The 22,302-nt window shown below is 47.4% G+C and overlaps 6 protein-coding genes across 6 annotated transcripts; 4 read left to right on the forward strand and 2 right to left on the reverse strand.

Moving 5' to 3' along the window:
* Positions 1-2,896: 2,896 nt before the first annotated feature.
* LOC112920480 (histone H2A type 1-B) lies at positions 2,897-8,305 on the forward strand. The gene has a single exon (XM_072728962.1). It carries the CDS (start codon positions 2,897-2,899, stop codon positions 3,287-3,289), a length of 393 nt encoding a protein of 130 aa, XP_072585063.1. The 3' UTR covers positions 3,290-8,305.
* On the forward strand, positions 4,247-8,305 carry LOC112920484 (histone H3.1). The gene has a single exon (XM_025999261.2). It carries the CDS (start codon positions 4,247-4,249, stop codon positions 4,655-4,657), a length of 411 nt encoding a protein of 136 aa, XP_025855046.2. The 3' UTR covers positions 4,658-8,305.
* A 32-nt stretch (positions 8,306-8,337) lies between these two features.
* LOC140594623 (histone H4) lies at positions 8,338-9,569 on the forward strand. Its single transcript, XM_072728964.1, has one exon. It carries the CDS (start codon positions 8,924-8,926, stop codon positions 9,233-9,235), a length of 312 nt encoding a protein of 103 aa, XP_072585065.1. The 5' UTR covers positions 8,338-8,923; the 3' UTR covers positions 9,236-9,569.
* Positions 9,570-10,400: 831 nt separating this feature from the next.
* On the reverse strand, positions 10,401-16,040 carry LOC140594622 (histone H4). Its single transcript, XM_072728963.1, has one exon. It carries the CDS (start codon positions 16,038-16,040, stop codon positions 15,729-15,731), a length of 312 nt encoding a protein of 103 aa, XP_072585064.1. The 3' UTR covers positions 10,401-15,728.
* LOC112920482 (histone H3.1) lies at positions 14,796-19,364 on the reverse strand. The gene has a single exon (XM_072728961.1). The coding sequence runs from the start codon at positions 17,358-17,360 to the stop codon at positions 16,950-16,952; it is 411 nt and encodes a 136-aa protein (XP_072585062.1). The 5' UTR covers positions 17,361-19,364; the 3' UTR covers positions 14,796-16,949.
* Positions 19,365-19,769: 405 nt separating this feature from the next.
* On the forward strand, positions 19,770-20,567 carry H1-1 (H1.1 linker histone, cluster member). Its single transcript, XM_025999253.2, has one exon. The coding sequence runs from the start codon at positions 19,770-19,772 to the stop codon at positions 20,415-20,417; it is 648 nt and encodes a 215-aa protein (XP_025855038.1). The 3' UTR covers positions 20,418-20,567.
* Positions 20,568-22,302: the final 1,735 nt, after the last annotated feature.

Consider the following 22,302-nt stretch of genomic DNA (forward strand, 5'->3'; position numbering starts at 1 on the left):
CAATATTTGCACAGATTTCTCTCAGCCTCAACTTCCTGTCCATGGTGAGAAAGATGACTCTTTCTGGTGTACGGAGGACTTCTTTCACATAGGAATTTCAACTCCTGCTTTTAAGGGTGAAAAAAAAAAGGAGAAAATGAGATTGTCCTCACAGCTGTTCTTTTTCAAATTCTTGTAACTCAAACTAGTCTATATGCCATAGTAGCATACTTGGGGAGGGCATGTTCTGGACTCTTTCACCAATAACCTTAATGCCAGCTGATTTTTTTCAAGTGTATTCAAGTAACATCATACTTTTTTTTAATTTATATTCAACAAAGAACAGGTATTTTCTTTCCTTATTTATACAAACCCATATGCGTCAAAGTGTCCTGCACCTGGCAGAAGAGGTGTTACTGGGGACAACTACTTTTTTTCTCATATTTTTGGAAGAATGTACACCATCATCTCCCTCCTCATATCTGCCCTCCACATTATTTTTCAGAGACAAATGCCTAGAATTTGCTGATTTTGAGAACTTGCTATTAGGATCTCATCAAGTTGTTCTACTCATAGCAGAGGTCCAGTGTTTGTTGATTTGTGTGACACAGGGCTACCTAGATAACTAGGTTTATTCTCATTCATGATTCAGTGGATATAGATTCTTGATGCTATGACTGTTCGCAGTTCAGCTTCTAGTCTGGGTTTTTGAAACAGCCCTTAATCCTACCTTCTATTTTGCCTAGTGCTGTACATGTACATACCCACTGCTCCATCCAAAGTGACCTACAATGTATTCAGGAAATTGAATCAGTTCTATCTCCTGGCCCTTGGCTGCTGATATTCCCTTGGCCTTGGATGCATTTGGCCTTTTACTGAAGCATTTATTCTTCTTGTTCCGCTAGCTTTTTCACCTCTTTCAGGTTCGAGCTCAAATGTTACCCTCTTAGTGACACTTGCCCTGATTATCCCTGTATGTCTCATGTATGCCCATTTCCTACTTTTTGTTTGTACCACTCATCACCAAAAAATGCATCATAGATTTTTACTACATATTTAGCTTATTGTGGGCCTGTCTACACTAGAAGAGCATCACCACAAGGGTACACACAGGATGCTATCTGCTTTTTTCACTGCTGTGCTCCAAGTACCTGGAACACTGGCATGTATATATACAATGACTGAATGTTCAATGTTTATCTCCCTTGTGAATTCTCCTGTCCCTTCTAATTCACAGGGATTACTATTCTCCTCCACATTACTTCTTCTTCTTCTTCTTCTTCTTCTTCTTATTATTATTATTATTATTATTATATTACTATTATTAAAGCCTTCATTTTGGGATGTAGAATGCACAACTCTTTAGAATCCAGACATACAAGCCTTCCCTTTCCAAAAGAGTATCAAGATTTCAAGGCAGAATTTGAGATATCTTTTTATATCTCCACCTGGGGTCTTGCAAAGACACTGAGCCAGGGGTTATTGTTTATCACTGCTGTTGATAGTGAAAATAATGATAAAAAAATTAAAAGGAGGTTGAATATTGTTACAAGAAAAAATCATAAGAGTGAAAAGACTTAGGAGGCAAAAAAGAAACAGAAGATGAGCACCTTGACACTCCTGCCAGGTTCCCTGGATCAAAAGATGGTTTTCAGACAGAGTTGGTTTATGTACAGATTTTCTTACACATAGGCTCTTGTTCCTTTTACCATCCTGTTTGGGAATCAGAAGATCTTTAAGCTTGAGCCTGCAAAGATTCCTGAAAGAATTATTCCCCTCCATCTGGGCCCCATCTAGTTCTATCTCATGGACTGTAAAAGGAAAAACAGCAGCATTTCTCCCAGCAATCTCTCTTGACAACAGAGGAATTTCCTGACCCAACTAGAATCCTAGTTGGGAAAAGAGAAGGTAGAATTGGGAATGGCACTGGGAATGATGACTTTCCCAGTCAGGAGTTTGCAGTCCTTGGTCTCATTAACTCAGCATGAGCCTGCACAAGGTAAAACAATGGATCTCAGTCTCTGTAAATTTTTCAATCTCTAAAATGAAAACAGTGCTCTATATACCTCAGGGTGGTCCCATAAGGCCACAACTGTAAGATAAAGGTCAAAACAGAAAACTTGCTCTCGTAGGTCAGGGGCTGGACAGTCCAGTTCCTGCCTTCAGTTTTCATTGTTCAGATATTTTGAGACATGGGCTCTGACAAAGAATAGTGTGGGGTTTTTTGTTTGTTTGTTTGTTTTAGATTTGCTTATTTATCTGAGAGCAAGCATGGAGGAAAGGAGGAGGGCAGATGGGGCGAGGAGAGCAGAGGGAGACAAAATCTCAAGCCAACTCCACGCTGAGAGCAGAGGCCCACCCTGGGGCTCCTGGGGCCCAGTCCCACAACCCTAAAATCAGGACCAGAGCCTACACCAAGAGTCCCATGCTTAACCAACTGCGGTACCCAGGAGCCTCGGAAGAATTGTTCCTTTCTTTTCTGTTGTGACTTTCAAAAAGTTAAAGCAACTGCTGGCATAGATATACTTCTTAAATGTTATTTATTTTGCAATTTTTGCTTATTCTTTTCCACAATTGATCACAATCCTAGAAAAACGACAGCCAAAAGACAGAGCAATGAGGAACATCACTTCCGCTTCTGATTGCATTTTTAAAAAGTATTATTGAAAGAATTAAACTCAGTTATTAACATTAAAATTAAAGCCTTTTGTAGCATTTAAAAACCTCCCGCTAGACAGAGGGCTTGTATGCAAATGAAGGATGCTGACTCTGATTTTCCATTGGTAATTGAATGTAGCCAATGGGAGACCGGCAAGCAGCCTACCTCCTGTTAGTATAAATACTTCTCTCGCTCTCAGCCCGACTCTAGATCGCTCGCGTTATTCTTAGAGCGCGTTTCCTTTCTCTTATATTTGCCATGTCAGGTCGCGGGAAGCAGGGCGGCAAGGCTCGCGCCAAGGCCAAGACGCGCTCGTCGCGGGCCGGGCTCCAGTTCCCGGTGGGCCGCGTCCACCGCCTGCTCCGCAAGGGCAACTACTCGGAGCGGGTCGGGGCGGGCGCGCCGGTGTACCTGGCGGCCGTGCTGGAGTACCTGACGGCCGAGATCCTGGAGCTGGCGGGCAACGCGGCCCGCGACAACAAGAAGACGCGCATCATCCCGCGCCACCTGCAGCTGGCCATCCGCAACGACGAGGAGCTCAACAAGCTGCTGGGCCGCGTGACCATCGCGCAGGGCGGCGTCCTGCCCAACATCCAGGCCGTGCTGCTGCCCAAGAAGACCGAGAGCCACCACAAGGCCAAGGGGAAGTAAGACTCCCCCCCCCCCCACCCCCCGACGGGCTTTTTCCTAACCAAGAAAGAGTTAACAACCTAAAAAGGCTCTTTTAAGAGCCACCCACATTTTCCATGAAAAGAGCTGGTTCGCTTTTAAGTATTAATCTTTGAAAATCGAAGGTGAACTATCATCAGTTTTCCTCAGAAACCTTTAGTTCCCGGAAAAAAGTCCATGACGTTCGTTTCGACGGTACTGTTTAGCCACACGAGGTGGGCTAGTTTCCAAGTCCAGCAGAAAAGGTATTTACTCTATTCGACATAAATACCTTAAGTTTGAAATGAAAGTTCTTCGCAAGCATCGTAGCTCACGTTTTCTAAAACAATAATAAAAGCAGCGGAAATTTTCATTTGGACGTTTGTAGTTTTAAGATGTTGGGAACCCAAGTTCTCTAGGTCTATAGGTCTAAAGTTGATGGGAACGCTGCACATAACCAGTCACAGACCCTTGATAGTTCGCGCTTGTAAATAAGGGGCATTTTCCCAACTCTCCACAATATTTGTGCCACACCCAAGAAATAATTTCATTTTAGACGCAGCCCAGTTGTATTTTCCCCTAAGCACCTGCAAAATACCTTGATTCCTTCTTTTTTAAAAAACCATTGGATATTACTATATTGCTTTGCACGACTACCTTACATTTCAGAATAACCTGAAGCTCTATGCATGCAGGATTTTTGTACTCGGTGGATATAAGAAGGGGAAACGGTAAATAAATGACGTCAGAATAGCTAGAGTGAGGGGCAGGGTTTAGGATCTCTTCACCAACCCGAAAGCAACTCTTAATCCGGGCACCCGGCACGGAGCTGGGCCAATCGGGTAGGGCGCGGGTAGTTTTGAATGTTTGGGGGCCCAATAGTTGTCGGCCTGGCTGTATAAAAGAAGGAGAGCTATTCGGCTTTCACCGGTTTTTGGGAAGGTCTTTTCCGCTCTCAAAATGGCTCGCACGAAGCAGACGGCGCGCAAGTCGACGGGCGGCAAGGCCCCGCGCAAGCAACTGGCCACCAAGGCGGCCCGCAAGAGCGCGCCGGCCACCGGCGGCGTCAAGAAGCCGCACCGCTACCGGCCCGGCACGGTGGCCCTGCGCGAGATCCGGCGCTACCAGAAGTCCACGGAGCTACTGATCCGCAAGCTGCCGTTCCAGCGCCTGGTGCGCGAGATCGCGCAGGACTTCAAGACCGACCTGCGCTTCCAGAGCTCGGCCGTCATGGCGCTGCAGGAGGCGTGCGAGGCCTACCTGGTGGGGCTCTTCGAGGACACCAACCTGTGCGCCATCCACGCCAAGCGCGTCACCATCATGCCCAAGGACATCCAGCTGGCGCGCCGCATCCGCGGGGAGAGGGCGTAAGTGTTTGGTCAAGGAGCGCCAACTTGAAACCCAAAGGCTCTTTTCAGAGCCACCCACTTAATTCTACAGAAGTGCTGTGATCGCTAGTTAACCAGGACCACGCTAAATGTATTAGGAACCAGCGTTTACCTGATCATTGGCATCCCCCACCCCCCCGGCTGAAGGATCATTTTTCAACAACGAAAAGGGCAAAAAGCATTTACGATTTTTTTTAAATGAGTGCAGGTTGCGTGAAACAGTTGTTTAAACACCAGTGTGGCACGTGGGCTGTCTAATTCAGCTGTTTAGATCTTCCTGGGATCTTTTTAAAACCGCAGATTCTAGAATATAACCTCTAAGAACCTCTGCTCATCGGTGTCCATGAGGTTTGGAAAGTGTTCAGATTCTGAATCCAAGTTTGAAAGTATAACAGATATTTACGTATTTTTAGTATTTATCAGATAAGACTCCTCACCTAAGTTTTACGTTTTTATTTTTTGGTTAGCCTGAAGTGGTCTCATGACTGGTAAGGCTCCAACTTCTTGCATATTTATTTATAGCTACCTACCCATTCATAAGTGTTGATCAGTTGATGAAGCATAATTTATCAAGTCCCTTTATTTAATACATTATTTGTGGCCCTTCTACAGGTTGGTTGTATGGCTTTATTTCTTACAGGGCCGTGCTACATTATTTTTTCATTTCTTACAGGGCCATGCTACATTATTTTTCATTTTCTCAGCTGTAGTTTCCATTCAAGTTTAGGAGTTGTAACCCAATTTTCTTTTATCTTGCTCTTTTTTGGAGTTGGGGATTCAGTATTGGAAAGAAGATGACCCCCCTAAGAACAGTGGCTGACTTGAAAAAAATAACTTCTTTTGAAATTTAATTTCCATATTTCACCTCATTGTTTTGGAAAACAATTATTTTCAAAATTGCTACCTTTAGCCTTACGAAAGTACAGAATGCTGTAGAACATGACAGACCCCAAATTCCAAAAGTTTTGCTTGTTTGGCTCTCTACACTTTAGCTCTTAAACACCTCAAAGTTTGGGGCCTGTCTGAGATGTCAGTTGATGTACTGTATTAAATCGTGGACAACTCAACAAGAAACACAAAACACAGAAGATTAAACTTGAATTATGTAGTTTCCTTGGATTTATTTACATTCCATGATTTTAATAAAGCAACTTTTCCTTTACAACATACTTGCATTTAAAAAAATAAGATTGGACATTTCTGTGTGTTTGTGTGTGTCACTGTGTTATATTTTTGACATTCCACTTTTCCAGACTCTTGTACATGGAACCCTGGCACAGACCCCCTGCTACCCCTATAAAGGGTCTGTCAGAGACTCCAGGGACCTTGTCTTGAAGTAGGGTGACTGCTCTCCAGCTCTGGGTACCAGCTGAAGTCCAATTCTCTAGGGTTTTCTTATATCTGTGCTGGCTCTTACGTACCTTGTTTGGCTTTTTCCCCCTAATATTTTCTGTATCTGTTAGGAAAAGGGTATTTTAGGTACAGGCCCTGAGAGGATAGCTTTAAAAAAGTAAAAGTACTCATTGGTGTCTGAGGGTTAGATGGCTTGGGGACAGTGGCTCAGAAGGGCTGTTCCTTACCCCACACCTGCCACCCCTTTCCCAGCCAAGGGTCAAGAATCAAGGCTTTACATCTTCATTTACTTGAGCCCCTCAACAGAATAATTGCCCAGTGTCTAGGAAGGTAAATTTAGCACCCTCTTAGAATTTATAACTTTGTTCTCCAGGAGTACTCTGGAAGATGGCAGCACAGAGCAGCATTTAGATGGTAGATTGCCAGCATTCAAATCCCAGTTGTACGAGTTACTGTGCCCTTCTACCCACAGTGATTTCTCCATCAGAAAAATGGGAATACTACCTACCTCAGAACTGTTATTGTGATAACATGAGTTGATTTTTGGACACATAGCATTGTATGAATACTATCAATTTCTCTGAGCTATTATTTTCCCCCCTAAAAAAAATTCTAAGATTTTTAAAATTAAAATACAAATGCAAAATTTAGCTTCTAAATTTCCTTTTCATTTGGCATGACATTGTCACTCAGTTTGGAAATAAAACTTCAGCAGGAATTGTAAAATCAAAGAATGGAAGAAATTCACATTTGCGAAAAAAATTTACTGAACATATTGAACTGGAGGCTTTTCTAACATTTTAATATCATTGCATTAAACATTTATTACTTTTTATTAGCAGAGTGGCTAAGGTAACGCTGGAGGAAAAAATGGAGTGTTTAATGTACAAACTGTATCTTTGAAATAGCTGTTGCAAGGTCCTCAGTCACATAGGATTTTTCTCTCCCAGGCACCATAGAGTGATATTAACACAGAGTGAAGTTTGCAGCTAATGCTGCTGGTGTTTAGAACCACGTTTGGTTTGTTACAGACTTTAAGAAGAGAGGAGGAAACCAAAATCAGGGTGCATTTTTCAGAGTTAAAAATTCAGCAGTAACCCTTCCAGTCATCCCAAGAGAAGTGACTTACTAAGCAATGAGTGGTTTAGGGAGACTTAACGTGGGAAGTCAGTTGAGAGACTGAACTGCATTCCAGCAGTGGCTTCAGAGCAGCCAGAAAGCTGACACGGTCAGTGCTCCCTTGGTCAGTGCATGGGAGTATTTTCAGACAACCATATTTGACATGTCATGTATGAAAAACAAAACAGTCTGTCAATTAATAGGTGAATGGATAAAGGGGCACCAAGGTGGCCCAGTGGTTGAGCATCTGCCTTTGGCTCAGGCGGTGATCCAGGGGTCCTGGTATCAAGTCCCACATTAGGCTCCCTAGAGGGAGCCTGTTTCTCCCTCTGCTTATGTCTCTGTCTCTCATGAATAAATAAAATATTTTGAAAAAAATAAAGAAAATGTGGTATATAGAATTGATCCTTGAACAATCAGGGTTTAAACTGGCTGAGCCCACTTATTTGCAGAGTTTTTTCCAATAAATATGACATGCTGCTGTAAACGTTTCTTCCTTATGATTCTTTTGGTAACATTTTCTTTTCTCTGGTTTACTTTATGTAAGAATGCAGCATAGAATACATATATAAACTATGTTAATAGACTTTATTAGGGTAAGGCTTCTATTCAACTATGGTTTTGGTAGTTTAGGGTCCGTCAAAAGTTATATTCGGATTTTCAAGTGTGCAGGGGTCAGCGCCCCAACCCCTGCATAATTCAAGGGTCAACTGTATATACAGGGGAATATTAGCATAAAAAGAGGATGAAATCTTGCTATTCATATGGATGGACTGACAGGGCATATGCTAAATGAAATAAGGTAGATAAAGTCAAATGCCATATGATTTCACTTACGTGTGGAATCTAAAAAAACATAACGAAGAGACAAATACAGAGAACAAATTGGTAGTTGTGGGGGTGGGGGTAACAGGCGAAATAGGTGAAGGTGATTAAAAGGTACAAACTTCCAGTTATCCGACAAATAAGTCACAAGGATGCAAAGTATAGCATAGGGAATATAATTATAATGACTTTGGTAACAGGTGGCAAAAACACTTATGATGAGCATTTCATAATGTATGTAACCTCAATTTACTGCCGCACACCTAAAACTAGTATAATGTATGTCACCTATACTTCAATTGAAGACAAAAGTAAAAAATCCAGAATTCATCAACGTCTTGTACTTTATTACATGGTGTTATTTAAGACGAACGTTCACTATTATATATGTATCTGTGTTGTCTATATTGTTGGGAGTTAAAGAAGAGTGACTTTTCTGGTTTTAGACTCTCCTGCGTCTGTTTCCTAAAAATAATCTGTTCTAACAGCCCTTATGTCCAAGGCCTATTTTGGGGTGTCATGTTCTGCTCCCCTTCCTACCCAAGTGGCCCATTTTGCGACGCCAGGTCTTATTTTGGGGTGGCATCTGGGGGTACCCTTCCCAGCTAACAAATACTCCAATGGGGACGAGGAAGTGCAGGACTGTGTTGGAAACTGGAAGCCCCTAATCACATTCTGCTAAGTAAGAAGGGGAGGCTGCAGATGCGAACAGCCCTGGGGTGCGGAACCCGCCCAGCTCGGCGGCGAGCGCCCTGCTCCGTCTCTCACGTGACGGTCCCGGGAGCGCGGCTCGAGGGGGCGGAGCCTGAGGAGGCGGAGCCCGAGGAGGGGCCGAAACCCCGCTTCCCGCCCGCGCCTTCAGTTCTCAACGAGGTCCGACGCCTGCTTATAATTACTCCCGGCGGAGGCGCAGGCCCAGCGCCGTGAGGTCGTCCCACGCAGCGCTTTCGCCATGTCTGGTCGCGGCAAGGGCGGGAAAGGGCTGGGCAAGGGCGGCGCCAAGCGCCACCGCAAGGTGCTGCGCGACAACATCCAGGGCATCACCAAGCCCGCCATCCGGCGGCTGGCCCGGCGCGGCGGCGTCAAGCGCATCTCGGGCCTCATCTACGAGGAGACCCGCGGGGTGCTCAAGGTGTTCCTGGAGAACGTGATCCGGGACGCCGTCACCTACACGGAGCACGCCAAGCGCAAGACGGTCACGGCCATGGACGTGGTCTACGCGCTCAAGCGCCAGGGCCGCACCCTCTACGGCTTCGGGGGTTAAAAATTTCATCCTGTATTTACCCTTCAAAGGCCCTTTTTAGGGCCGCCCACATTTTCTTAAACAGGGCTGTGCACGTATTGATTGATTCGGGCCCTTTGTTGGGGGCCAAGTGTTAATTTCTCTGATTACCTGTCGAGAGCTTCTAGGTACAAGTCAGCGCAACAGGGGCCGCTGGGTGCCCGCCCAACCAATCCGGTAGCCACATGGTGCGTGACCAGGTTTCGCGCCAGTCAGGACCGGCCCTGGCTTGGGGCGACCAATGAGGAGCCGTCTAGAGGCGCCCGGGCCTGGCGGGAAACGGCCGCCCACTTACTCCGGGAGGCGGTCACGCCTGCCCTTGTCCGGAAGGAATAGAACCACACCCCGTGCTGTGGCAGGAGGTGGTGTTCCAGTCGCCGCTCAGTCGCCCCTGAGCTCCTTAGTCTGGGGACGGTCGGTAAATGCAAGGTTGCGGGAGGGTGCCCGTCCCACCTCACGGGATGTTAACATGAAAATCCATTGATTGCCAGAAAGAAGCTACGTGTTTGTTCCCAGCGCGTTTGCCACCCAGCGACGTCAGGACAGGAGCAGTCCTTGGCCGCCACCGCTCCGCTTGGAGTCCGCCTGTGAGGCCAAGTGTCCTCGCTCTGCAGCTGGTAGCCTTAGATTTTGAGGTATCCCGGCATTTTTAGTCTCCGGCCCCCGGGCGCCAACAAGTCCTTGGCTAAGCAGAATCTGGGAGTTCCCACTTAGGAGATCTGGTCTCCCGACTGCTCGAGTTCCTAAGGCCTCTGGTAGGTGCCAACACGAGGGCTCCAGGGAAGGGCTCCCTCTGGGACTGGCTCAGACTGTCCTGCACCTTCCCCTTCGACCCTTTGCCAGGTCTTCTCTCTCTTCTGCCTCCTGTAAATGGTTTTTAATGAACCCCTCAGACATCGTCAAAAAGTGTTTTGAAGTATGCCCTCAAACTGATAAAACAACTTTACTCTTTAAATTTTTATTTATTTATGATAGGCACACAATGAGAGAGAGAGAGGCAGAGGGAGAAGCAGGCTCCATGCACTGGGAGCCCGATGTGGGATTCGATCCCGGGTCTCCAGGATCGCGCCCTCGGCCAAAGGCAGGCGCCAAACCGCTGTGCCACCCAGGGATCCCTGCCCTCAAACTGATAAACCAGACAACTGAATAGTCAGCATCTTTGATTTAATGCATCAGAAATATATTGATGGCTGCTAAGAAAATAAGTTAGTCTGCTAACCCTTATCTCTGGCAGGAAGATACTGAGTAGGCTTGTTGGAAAAGATTCTTGAGGTCGGGTTTAGAGAAAAATTTGGAAATTGCCAACATGTAAATAGTAAGACTGGATCAGGTCAATAAGAATTTAAACATCATTTATTGCAGTATATCGTAATAGTAAATAAGTAGAAATGTCAATTGAGAGTGGAAGGAAGCTGGGTAAGTATTACCTATATCCAGGCAATGGTGTCTTAGTTCAGGCTGCTATAACAAACATGCCATAGACTGGCATTAAGTAACAAACTGCTTTCTCAACCGTTCTGGATGCTGGAAGTCCAAGATCAAGGTGCTGGCAGGACGGACAGGACAGTTTCAGACAAGATTTGTGGTCTGGTGAGAACCCAGTTCCTGTTTCATAGACTTGTCCTGCTGTGCCCTCACATGGCAGAGGGAAAGGCCAGAGAGCTTGCTGAAGTGTTATTTATAAAGGGCAGAAATTCCATTCCTGAATGTTGCATGCTCATGATCTAATCACTACCCAGGGGCCCAACCTCTTCCCCACCCCTTTTTTTGGGAAAGATTTTACTTATTCATGGGAGACTGAGGCAGAGACCTAGAGGGAGCAGCAGGCTCCCTGCTGGGAGCCTGATGAGGGACTCAATCCCAGGACCCGGGGATCACAACCTGAGCAAAGGGAGACACTCAACCACTGAGCCACCCTGGTGCCCCAGGGCCCAACCTCCTGATACCATCATACGGGGTATCAAAATGTCAACATGAATTTATGAGGGATATGCACAGTCCCTAACAAATTGAAAGCTATACAGCCCTACTAAAGAATAGAGAAACTATTCCAGTATGTGCTCTAGAGTACCTATGGCTCATTTCTTGGGCCTCTTCTCTTTTCTTGGTCTCACTATTGATGTGTCCTATGTTCTGTGAAATAGTTCACACTCCACAGGAAAACTCTATGGCCTAGCTCTAAGTGTCAGGTCTGCTGGTGGTGACACTAAAGCCTATGATGTGTCTGCTTCTGTATATTTCTCAAACTCCAATGGCTGTTTTTAGGAGGGAGGCTTTAATCACCTCTCAACTTTTATCAGTTTCCTTACATCCACTTCTAGCTTCATAATGAAGCTTGCCACGTGTCCACCTGCATATTTGACATATCTACTTGAATATCTAACGGACATCTCAAACTTGCCTTGTCCAAATTAAGTATCTTAACACCTAAACATGAAATCTGTTCTTCCTCCAGTATTCCGCACCTCAATAAATGGAACTCCATTCTTCCAGGGGCTTAGCTGAGAAAACTTGAAGTTCTGTTTGAGCTCTTTCTCTTATAACTTTAATCCAATCCAGTCAGCTCCATGTTATAAATGAATCAGAGCACCTTTCAAATACATCTTATGCTGCTACTCTGGACAAGTCACAAAAACCTTTTGTCCAGACGACCATGACTCCTAACTAGTCTTTCTATTTCCACTTTCTATAGCCAGTTTTTTCAACCTAGCAATAGGAGTGATTATTTCAGAAGATGTCATGTCCACCCTCAGAACATTCCAGTGGTTTTCCATCTTCATAATAAAAACCAGTGTCTTTATCCCAGTCTACAAGGAAGGTAGCCAGTAATTCCATTTTGCCTGAGTTTGAGGGGTTTCTGGGGATGTGAGACTTTCAGTGCTAAAACTTAGAAAGTCCCAGGCAAACAGGAGGAGTTTGTCACCCTAATGGCTTTACGTGATCTGGGCTCTGGCCACCCTCTGATCTCATTTGCTATGGCATTTCTTTGTCTTCACTGACCTTTTTGCTATTCGTGGAACAGACCAAGCATGTTCCAGTCTCAGAGCCTTTGTACTTACTTTTCTGTCTTCATAGAAGTCACTTATCCTGGTGTAGGGGAGAAGGATTTGACTTCTATCCTCTTGGGTTTTGGCGGGCTTAAGAATTAAATTGACATAAAACAGGTTAACAGGAGAAAAGCATACAATTCATTTATATAGTCATATATATAGTCATTGGATACACCAATGTATTTTCCATGACAAAGGTGCCCTTGTAAGGAAAAGGCCCAAATAAGTAGTTAAGGCTTGAACAGTTATATACTGAGTTGGATGAAGAGTAGTTAACTGTGAAAACATGACAAGGCAAGGGGGCTTGGACTAGGGTATTGAATTGTGGCAGAGTAACAGGAAGATAAGTGTTAGTTTACAAGGTTTGTTTGTACTGATTTCTCCTGGCACCAACTCCTCATCCAAGGTTAAAAAAAAAAAAAATGTTACTTTCCTTCTCATATAAAGATGACATCTTCCATATGGGGAATTATTCTACTGCTTTCAGGAAGAAAAAGGAGAGGTCAGAGTCCCTTCTGGTACCTGTTGTTTTTCAAGGGCCTTTAATCTTTATGTCAGAGGAGTTTTCTTTGTGGCATATTCTGCCACTTGTCACTGGAGGGCTGCAGACTTCATTTCATTCAGACCTCTGCTCAAACACTCTCTTATGAAAGAGAACTTTCCTGACCATCCTATGTAAAATAACAGCCCTTCCTGCTCATTCTTTAAAATAGCCTATGCATCCTCCCCCCCCCCGCCCCATATCGATATGTTTGTTTGTTGTTCTGTCTCCCCCAACTGGAATATAATTGATTCTTTGAGAGCAGGGCCTTTGTTTTGTCCCTGAAGTGTTCCTAGCACCTAGAACAGCACTGACAGCTAATAGGTTATCTATGAAGGTTTATTGTGTGGGGGAAAAGAGAAATAAATAGTTTTCCTTCTACTCTTTTAAAATCTTGACTGAGACTTCCCTGTAATAAAAAGACATTAACAGGAGAAAACCAAATTTAACTATGTGTGTATTACAGGAACCCCACAAAGATAGGAGGTTCAAAAAAGTGAGCATAAAAGGAAGCTTTTATATCTGTTAGGCAAAGAAAGAATACATTTCTAAAGAATGAAAAGACAAAGAGCTTCGGCTAGAAGTAGTAAATGGTAAAGAAGTAATAAGGTTTGTTCATATACCTTCTCAGCCCTGAATTTCTCATCTCTGGTGATAAGGATGTTTCTCTTCCTCCTGGTGGAGGAGGCTATCTTTCACATAAAAGATTTATCTTCTGCTTTCAGGGAAAAAAAAAGAAGTGTGTGTGGGGTGGAGGGGGTGTCAGGGTGATTTTCCTGCTTCTGAAGCTTAAACTCCTGGAGTTTAACGTGTTTAATATGCCAAGGTGGCATATTAAGGGACAATATGTCCTGAATCCCACCAGTTGAATGAATATATGCATGAATTTTCTATACAAGACCTAAGCCCACCCACCAGAGTTCTGCCACAATTGATTATCTACTGTTCCTTGACTTATCACTGCCTGAATGTATGACAGTATGGCAGTTTTTCCTCTAGATCTGAGGAATGATGCAGAGTGGCAAGTCAGGGAGCATTATCTTTATTCTGAACAAGGCCTTCATGAGTGCTAGGATTGAGGAAGGCTCAGAGGTTTTCTCCCAGGGCAGCAAGCATGTCTCAAATGGGTATGGTACTATCTACAAGGCCATGAATAAAGAAACCAGGCCGACCATAATAGAAGCTAATCATATTTGTTGTAGCAACTACCTCTCCCCTCCTACAGAGAAAATTTGTATCCTAACACCTCTCTACATATACTCTGGATCCAGAACAGGGAATTGTTAGTGGTTTGCTTACAGATATACCCCAAGGCCTACAAGAATATCTTGCACTCTACATGAGGTCAGTCGTTGGGAGCCGCGTGCCAGGAAGGGGTTAATGGATCGAGCAATGGCTCTCTGTTGACTCGTCCAACCGTGGCCCACCTGTCTCACCCTTGTTGTTAAAGGCTTGTGGCTCAAGGACGCATACCATTGCTATCTATTCAAGGGCGCATACCATTGCTATCTATTGTGAAAGGACAAGTTCGGAGAACTAAGCTTAAGATATCCTGCTTGATATACAACCCTGCTTTATAAAAGAGTGAATAACACAAATAAAGTTGGCATGGTGGCTGAATCCAGCCATATGTCCCTCCTGCTCCCAATCTGTCTATGTCTTCTTTCTTTTCCTCATTCCCTTACCCTCATCCCTGGACGGTTGTTGCCCCAGCGCGCGCGACAGTCAGTAATATCTCTTGAAGGAACACCAGCTAAGGAGAACATAACATGGCCACTTTCTCAACCAGGCCCTTTTGCTCCTCTGGCCATCCAGAATACAGCTCTGACTTCTTTCTCCCCATTGTCAATTTAAATTAAGCCAGGCTAGGTAGTTTTCCCATTCCCCAAGAAATCTTGGAGGACAGTTATCAGGTGGAAAGGGGGACCCAAAAATCTAGGCAGACATCGGCTGAAGCTGACATACTGAGCCTGCAGTCAGCCTGCGGGCTCTGTCAGACTCACTGTATTTTACTGACACAGTTTATAAACCATAAAACTCATCCACGTTAAGTGTACAATTCATTTTAGTATACTTATTGTACAACCACCCCCCCAATCTAATTTAGAACATTTCCATCTCCCTAACTTCCCTTTCTCCTAGAAGGAAAAGTATGACTGATACACGGGCTGTCCTGACAATGAAAAAAGGCATTTCTGCGCCATAAACCTGATGTTACTTTCCCCCTGAAATCAGTGCCTTGGGTTTTTTTGGCAGCCTGAATCTGGTTTCTCCCCCGCCCACTTCCAGACTGTTTTTTCGAGACAAATCATTGTTAGTAGCGGAAACTTCAGTACCGTTCTCAGGACCCGATTGGGGGCCACTGGTAGGCCTCTGAGTCTCTCATAATCCGAAGAATGATACATTTTAAAAATCCCTAAAGGAGGGCTTTGGGATTTCTGGCCAGCCTTCCTTCCCATTCCCCAGCCTGGCTTGCCTGGCGGGGGTGGGGGTGGGGTGTATAAGTGTAGATCACCTATTCTGATTGGTCGACAAGCACGGATAGGCCTTGCTGATTGGACAGTGTTCCTCTTTGTTCCTAGAAATCACTCAAGTTCCTCAGGCTCTTGGATTCTTTCCCACTTTAGAATTTAGAATTCCCTCGTGCTCGCGCGCAGTGAATGGCGACCCAAGACAAAAATACTGTTCAGCTACGGGAGAGCCTTGGGTGGATGGGTCTACCGGCCGAGATTTGCCTTTAAAAATCCTGCAATCCTCCCGGATCCAGTGGAGGGTTTTACTACAGGGGAGGGTTTGTCAAGACAGCCCTTTTTTTGAACAGTTGGGTGGCCCTGAAAAGGGCCTTTGGTTGCAAACTGGGATTTCCTGGAGCTGAACTCACAACTCAGCCGCCGAAGCCGTAGAGGGTGCGGCCCTGGCGCTTGAGCGCGTAGACCACGTCCATGGCCGTGACCGTCTTGCGCTTGGCGTGCTCCGTGTAGGTGACGGCGTCCCGGATCACGTTCTCCAGGAACACCTTGAGCACCCCGCGGGTCTCCTCGTAGATGAGGCCCGAGATGCGCTTGACGCCGCCGCGCCGGGCCAGCCGCCGGATGGCGGGCTTGGTGATGCCCTGGATGTTGTCGCGCAGCACCTTGCGGTGGCGCTTGGCGCCGCCCTTGCCCAGCCCCTTCCCGCCCTTGCCGCGACCAGACATAACTCTCTGAGAAGCAAAGAACAGCAAGTGGGAATTCAAGCCAGAGCGGGTCTTTTTATAACGATGACCCCAGCCCCACCCCTGCAGATGTCGAGACGGAAAGTGCGCAGGCGGGAAATGTGACGCCAGCAGTCCCCTCCCTTAAGCCCTCCTCCAAGCCCGGGGAACTCGGGGCGGGCGGGGGTCAGAACCCGGCTTAACCATTGGTCTTCACTTTAGCTGAACTGCATTGTTCCAATGAAGGAGCTTGTAGTAAACTCATGTAGGATTCCAAGTGTTTTAAGTAGAATACTTAACGCTAAAGGTTTGTTTCGCAGCGATTTCAGTAATGGCAAAAATACTAAGACCAGAGAACTACAATTTGAGCTTATAGCTCATGACAAACCATGTTTTTTAGACATTTTTACACAGCCTATGAAACTATACTATTCCTGTTCGTTCTATAACCCATGCTCAGGAGGCCATATTTGATGCTTTTAAAATGCCGGTTGTTTCGTGTCGCTCTTGAAACGTACTGGCTCATTCAGACTTAAGTGAACAGGTACTTTTCCACCTTTAAAAGACCAGTTTTGGAGACGCCTGGGTGGCTCAACGGTTGGGCGTTGGGCGTCTGCCTTCGGTTCAGGGGGTGATCCGGATCCTGGGATCGAGTCCGGCATCGGAGTCCTGTTGGGGGGGGCATATTCTCCCCGTCTGCCACAGGAGGGGTTAGAATGCTTTTTAAAAAGGGCCAGTTCTATTCCCATGTATTTAGACTGAAGTAGACCTTTGTAAACCCATACCCTTCCTGTTACAAGTACACGGATAAACAGAACGGTTGCCTCAGTTTTTTACAGCCAATTTACTTGAAAACGTGGTGGCTCTGAAAAGAGCCTTTGGGTTTCAAGTTGGCGCTCCTTGACCAAACACTTACGCCCTCTCCCCGCGGATGCGGCGCGCCAGCTGGATGTCCTTGGGCATGATGGTGACGCGCTTGGCGTGGATGGCGCACAGGTTGGTGTCCTCGAAGAGCCCCACCAGGTAGGCCTCGCACGCCTCCTGCAGCGCCATGACGGCCGAGCTCTGGAAGCGCAGGTCGGTCTTGAAGTCCTGCGCGATCTCGCGCACCAGGCGCTGGAACGGCAGCTTGCGGATCAGCAGCTCCGTGGACTTCTGGTAGCGCCGGATCTCGCGCAGGGCCACCGTGCCGGGCCGGTAGCGGTGCGGCTTCTTGACGCCGCCGGTGGCCGGCGCGCTCTTGCGGGCCGCCTTGGTGGCCAGCTGCTTGCGCGGGGCCTTGCCGCCCGTCGACTTGCGCGCCGTCTGCTTCGTGCGAGCCATAACGAAGTGAACAATAAGCACAAGATTGTTCAAAGCACAGACGAATACCTCGTTCTGGCTACTTGCTTGTATTTATAGCACATAAAGCGTAGTGATTGGACGATAAAAAAAATGCTGATATTATGTTACAAGCCCTGATTGGTCTATCTTTTAACTTTCCAACAATAGCGCAGTTTCATTGGCTACCACGTAATCCTCATCTTTTCAAGCTTTTTGTTCCTTTCTTCCACATCTGATTTTCAGTCTGAGCGCAGTGACTTGAACGTTTTCAAAAAAGTAGTCATTGACTTTGTTCATATTGTGCTCCAAAACTCTATAGTTCTTCATTTCTTGGGGAGAAATTTGAGAAATATTGCCCCCCAATAATGTACTCTTTATACTCCCTGCTCAATAACACGATATCGGATTACAAATTTCTGAACCCTTTCTCAAAAATGGCACCCCTTTACAACGCTTAAATGAAGGAGCTCCTTTGAAGACCATCTCAACCATAGTTAAAGTATACTGGCGTTTACAGAAATATTTCCAGTAATCAGGCACCAATTTGTTAAATGTTAATCATGTCTTCCAAACTTGGAGCTTTCTGCAACTCATTTTAAGCTTAGAGTACATTTTGTCAGGTGTAAAATATCAATGACTCAATTCTCCAGCACCAACCTCTCGAGCCTTGAGGAGCAGGCGTGTACGCGGCCAATCACCTGGATTCTGAGCCACAAGAAGGGCCAACTTCTCACCGCCAAGACCTAATTTTATAGTCCTTAAAATGTTTTTCAAAATTAAAAACATCAAATATAACCCTTTTGTAGCAAGAGTAGGTAGACCAGATTCTACCTTTTCGCTGGTTGAGTGTATACTGATCAGCCTTTAAGAGATTCAGCCATCCTTTCATTTAGGTGGAACGTTCGTATTTTATGTGAAGGCCATCTCATCCAATGGTTACACAGGAGGCCGGAACCTTAGAAATTCCTGAATCCTGTATTTCCTTTTAAAAAGCTACGTTTAATTACAGTCCTCGGTTATTAGAGTAAGAAAGTTTTGACTTCTGAATGATGTTCACCTACGCCAACCTTACCGTCTTGCAGGATTGGACACGTCATGCTGTATGTATTTACATATAACATTATACTTGTTATTATCATTGTCCTCCAAACGTCTATCTCCGCTTGTTCTCTCCCAAAGTGGTAGTAATTCACATGTGTTGTGAAAACAACAGGAAAATGGGAAGCAAGTGACTGTGGTGGAGAAGGTGTTAGCGGGAAGTCGGCCGCAAGCGGGTGACAAGATTGTCGGGCATGTGAGACTCCGGGAAGCTCGTAGCACTAAGGCCGCGCGGACTCGTTTGAGAACCTGAGGCTCGCAGCGCTGAGAGCGACCGCACCGACCCCGCCTGGCCCGCAAGCGGCTGCGGAGAGCCCGGGGACAGGGCGCCGGTCTCCTCCGCGCCGCGAGACGCGTTTTCTCATGTGTCCGGTTTGCCCCGTTTAGTCACCGGAGTGTTGCCGGTGCCTGAAATGCTTCCGAAAGCCCAAGGAAACTAGAGGACGATTGCCCTAGAAAGTCGCGGGAGGGGGGGGGCGTCCCGCCAGGACAGCGGCTCTCCCAGCCCCTCACGGCGTGGGGGAGGGGCGCGTGCAGTCCAGCCAGCCCTCCTCTGCCCTCCTGGCAGCTCCGCCGCTGAAGAACCGCACGGCGACACGGAACGCGGCGAGGACTCAGCCCCCGCTGTGGCTGCGCTGGGAGGCCTGGGAAGGACCAGAAAGCCGTGAAGGCGAGTCGTTCTCCGCTCACAGCAGTGTTTCGGTGTGCGCTGCATTTTCCACACGTGCCGCCTGCGCGTGAAGGACGGCGTCAGCGAGCTCCGGCGTCCGCCCGGCCGCGCCTGTGAGCCTGGAAGGGTGGCGGCGTTGAGGGCTGACCCCAGCCCCGCGGACAAGGCCGCCCCAGCTCGAGCGCGCGCGCACACACACACAGCCCGCTTTCCTGTCCCCCTCCCGCGCCGCCCCACATACGACCTTTCACATTCACCGCGGGTTGGAAGCGGACGCCCCTGACGACGCCTCCCCGAGTTTTTATTTGGCCGCCTCCCTCGCCCCCGGGGTAAGAAGGCTGCTGTGGAAAGCGGGTGGCCCCGCCGCCGCTCCCGCGCTCCGAGCCCGAGCCTTGCCCGCCCGGGACTGCGATCGGAACAAGGCAATCGGCGATCGCGGGGAGCTGCCGCCCAGTCCCTCAGGTGCGGCGCCCGGGGCGGCGACGCCGGGGGCGGCAGGGGGCGCTCGGGGGCGAGGGGCGGGCGCCCGAGAGCACCAATCACAGCACGGCCCCGCCCTATAAATACGCCGCACGGGGGCCTCTGGCGTCTTTCTGCTCCGTCCGGTTCTGGCAGTCACCTCTCCTCGCGCTCCTTTCGCCATGTCGGAGACCGCGCCGCCCGCTCCCGCCACTTCCACTCCCCCTGAGAAGCCTGCGGCCGGCAAGAAAGCCAAGAGACCGGCTAAGTCCGCGGCCGCCGCCAAGAAGAAGTCTACGGGCCCTTCCGTGTCGGAGCTGATTGTCCAGGCCGTGTCGTCGTCCAAGGAGCGCAGCGGCGTGTCCCTGGCCGCGCTCAAGAAGGCGCTGGCGGCCGCCGGCTACGACGTGGAGAAGAACAACAGCCGCATCAAGCTGGGCCTCAAGAGCCTGGTGAGCAAGGGGACCCTGGTACAGACCAAGGGCACCGGCGCCTCGGGCTCCTTCAAGCTCAACAAGAAGGCGGCCTCCGGGGAGGCCAAGGCCAACCCCGCGAAGGTAACGAAGGCCAAGGTTGCGGGCGCTTCAAAGAAACCCAAGAAGGTCACGGCGGCTGTCAAAAAGGCGGTCAAGACCCCGAAAAAGGCCAAGAAGGCGGCTGTGACTAAGAAGGCTTCTAAGAGCCCCAAGAAGCCCAAGGTGGTGAAGGCTAAGAAGGTCGCCAAGAGCCCCGCCAAAGCTAAGGCCGTGAAGCCCAAGGCGGCCAAGGCCAAAGTGACCAAGCCCAAGACGGCTGCCAAGCCCAAGAAGGCGGCACCCAAGAAGAAGTAAGCGTTGCAGTTGGAACTTGACTTCCAATAACCCAACGGCTCTTTTAAGAGCCACCAACATACTTCAGGGAAAGAGCTTTGATATGAAGTGTGTTCTGGCTCTGGCGTCAATGTCTGCCCCCTTGCGACAGCTGTGCTCGCCCACCCGCCCCACTCCCTGGCCACCGTCCCTTAGGTATCTAAGGGAATTCCATGGTGTCTTGGGTCCTAGGCCAAGTGCGCATTCGGGTACTTTGGAACCCCCGACCTGGTTGCGTTCCTGCCAGGTTTTGCCAGAGTCCATAACCTTGCCTTTATGGGAGGATTTGGACACCCCTGCCTACCCCATAGGTCCCACCCCCCAGGCTAGTTCGACATCAGTGCTAATCAATTAAGCTTGACCAAAGCCTCATCCCAGCCTCAGCTGGAAGCATGGGCCCGGTGCACACCTGGCCACTAGGATTCTCTTGGGCGGGGGTTGGGTTCGAGGCCAGGAACCTGGTGTTCCCGGGCGCCCCGAGTGTGGCCTGTTTGGCCACACCCACAAACGCGGCGCGCCAGCTGGAGGTCCTTGGCCTTAATGAGGACGCGCCTGGCCTGGATGGCGCGCTGGTTGGTGTCCTTGAGCCCTATCAGGCAGGCCTGAGTTCCTTGGGCTGCGCTCTGGCAGCTGCAGGTTGGCTTTGCCGGCGCGGCGCCTTCGCGTGGGTCGAGTCGCAGGCTGCCTGCAAGTTTCTGGCGGTATCAACGGAGTTTGGCTGCAATGAAGTTCAGAGCAGAAGCCCAAAAGCCCTTAACCGGGCTTCTCTGCATATAACGGAACAAAGCTGCCCTGATTGGATAGTTGAAAGACCACACTGTACCTAACCAGCGTATTTCATCGGGTGCGGGGGTTTCCATTCTGGAAACTGGCGCTATTAAGTAGGGAAGAACACTTTTACAGAATTGTCCTTTTAGGTTTTTGAAATGTAATTCTGGGATACAGATGTTAATGTCTTTTCACCTTCGAGGAGAAAATGATGTGGCAAGCCAGTGGTACTACTTAACATCGCTCAATTGGTTGTAAGGCCTTACTTTTACATCATGGTCCTACTTGGTTGTAAGGCCTTATTTTTACATCATGGTCCTACAAATTCTTCTATTTTAAAAATGATCTTTTTTCCATTGTCTTGCTGGCCTCCTATCCCATAACATCTGCCAGATAGGCATTTAACATCTCTACTTCCTCTCCCTTAAACTGGTGTTCATGCTATGAACTCAGTCCTTTATGACCACCTATCCTATACAAGCATCATTGTCCATTTTGGTTTTTGGTTAGGGTTATTTACAAAACAGTGACTTCATACACCCTGAATCTTTTCTCTTGAAACCTTTTGAAAATCTGTTCAAGTCCAATCTTTTTCATGTCCTTCATATGCAGTAACAAATTATTCACACATTTGCTACTGATAACCATTGACATTGTTTCCATTTACTATTGCTGACCAGGATGCAAGAGTTCCACACTGAAATTGCTAGTGTATTTTATATTTCAATTGGTGCTGACATATTCTGGAAATAGTTTCCCCTCATCCAACCACCAAGGTGTGGTCTCAATTTCTGCCAGTGCAAAAGGATATAAAATTATTTCACATTGTCCCTTTGATTAGCATCATCATGGCCACTAATACATCCTTTCTTTAGGTTTATTGGTCATTTGATTATGCCCTTCAGAGAATGCAGGCTTTATACTTTTGCTCATTTTTTTCATCAGGCAGTTTCTTTCTTGTCCCATTGTGCTGGGTTGTATACACACACACACACACACACACACACACATATACATATGAGAATGAACTACTTGTCGCCTGTATTTCAGATAGTTTTCTGATTTTGGCATTTTTTTACTAGATTTTGTTTATGCTGTA

This window comes from Vulpes vulpes, chromosome 12 (genome assembly GCF_048418805.1).
Source record: "Vulpes vulpes isolate BD-2025 chromosome 12, VulVul3, whole genome shotgun sequence".
Classification (NCBI taxonomy): Eukaryota; Metazoa; Chordata; class Mammalia; order Carnivora; family Canidae; genus Vulpes; species Vulpes vulpes.

Bases quoted from the DNA above. Each gene is read 5' to 3' on its own strand.
- LOC112920480 (XM_072728962.1), top strand. From the start codon at position 2,897: ATGTCAGGTCGCGGGAAGCAGGGCGGCAAGGCTCGCGCCAAGGCCAAG.
- LOC112920484 (XM_025999261.2), top strand. From the start codon at position 4,247: ATGGCTCGCACGAAGCAGACGGCGCGCAAGTCGACGGGCGGCAAGGCC.
- LOC140594623 (XM_072728964.1), top strand. From the start codon at position 8,924: ATGTCTGGTCGCGGCAAGGGCGGGAAAGGGCTGGGCAAGGGCGGCGCC.
- LOC140594622 (XM_072728963.1), bottom strand. From the start codon at position 16,040: ATGTCTGGTCGCGGCAAGGGCGGGAAGGGGCTGGGCAAGGGCGGCGCC.
- LOC112920482 (XM_072728961.1), bottom strand. From the start codon at position 17,360: ATGGCTCGCACGAAGCAGACGGCGCGCAAGTCGACGGGCGGCAAGGCC.
- H1-1 (XM_025999253.2), top strand. From the start codon at position 19,770: ATGTCGGAGACCGCGCCGCCCGCTCCCGCCACTTCCACTCCCCCTGAG.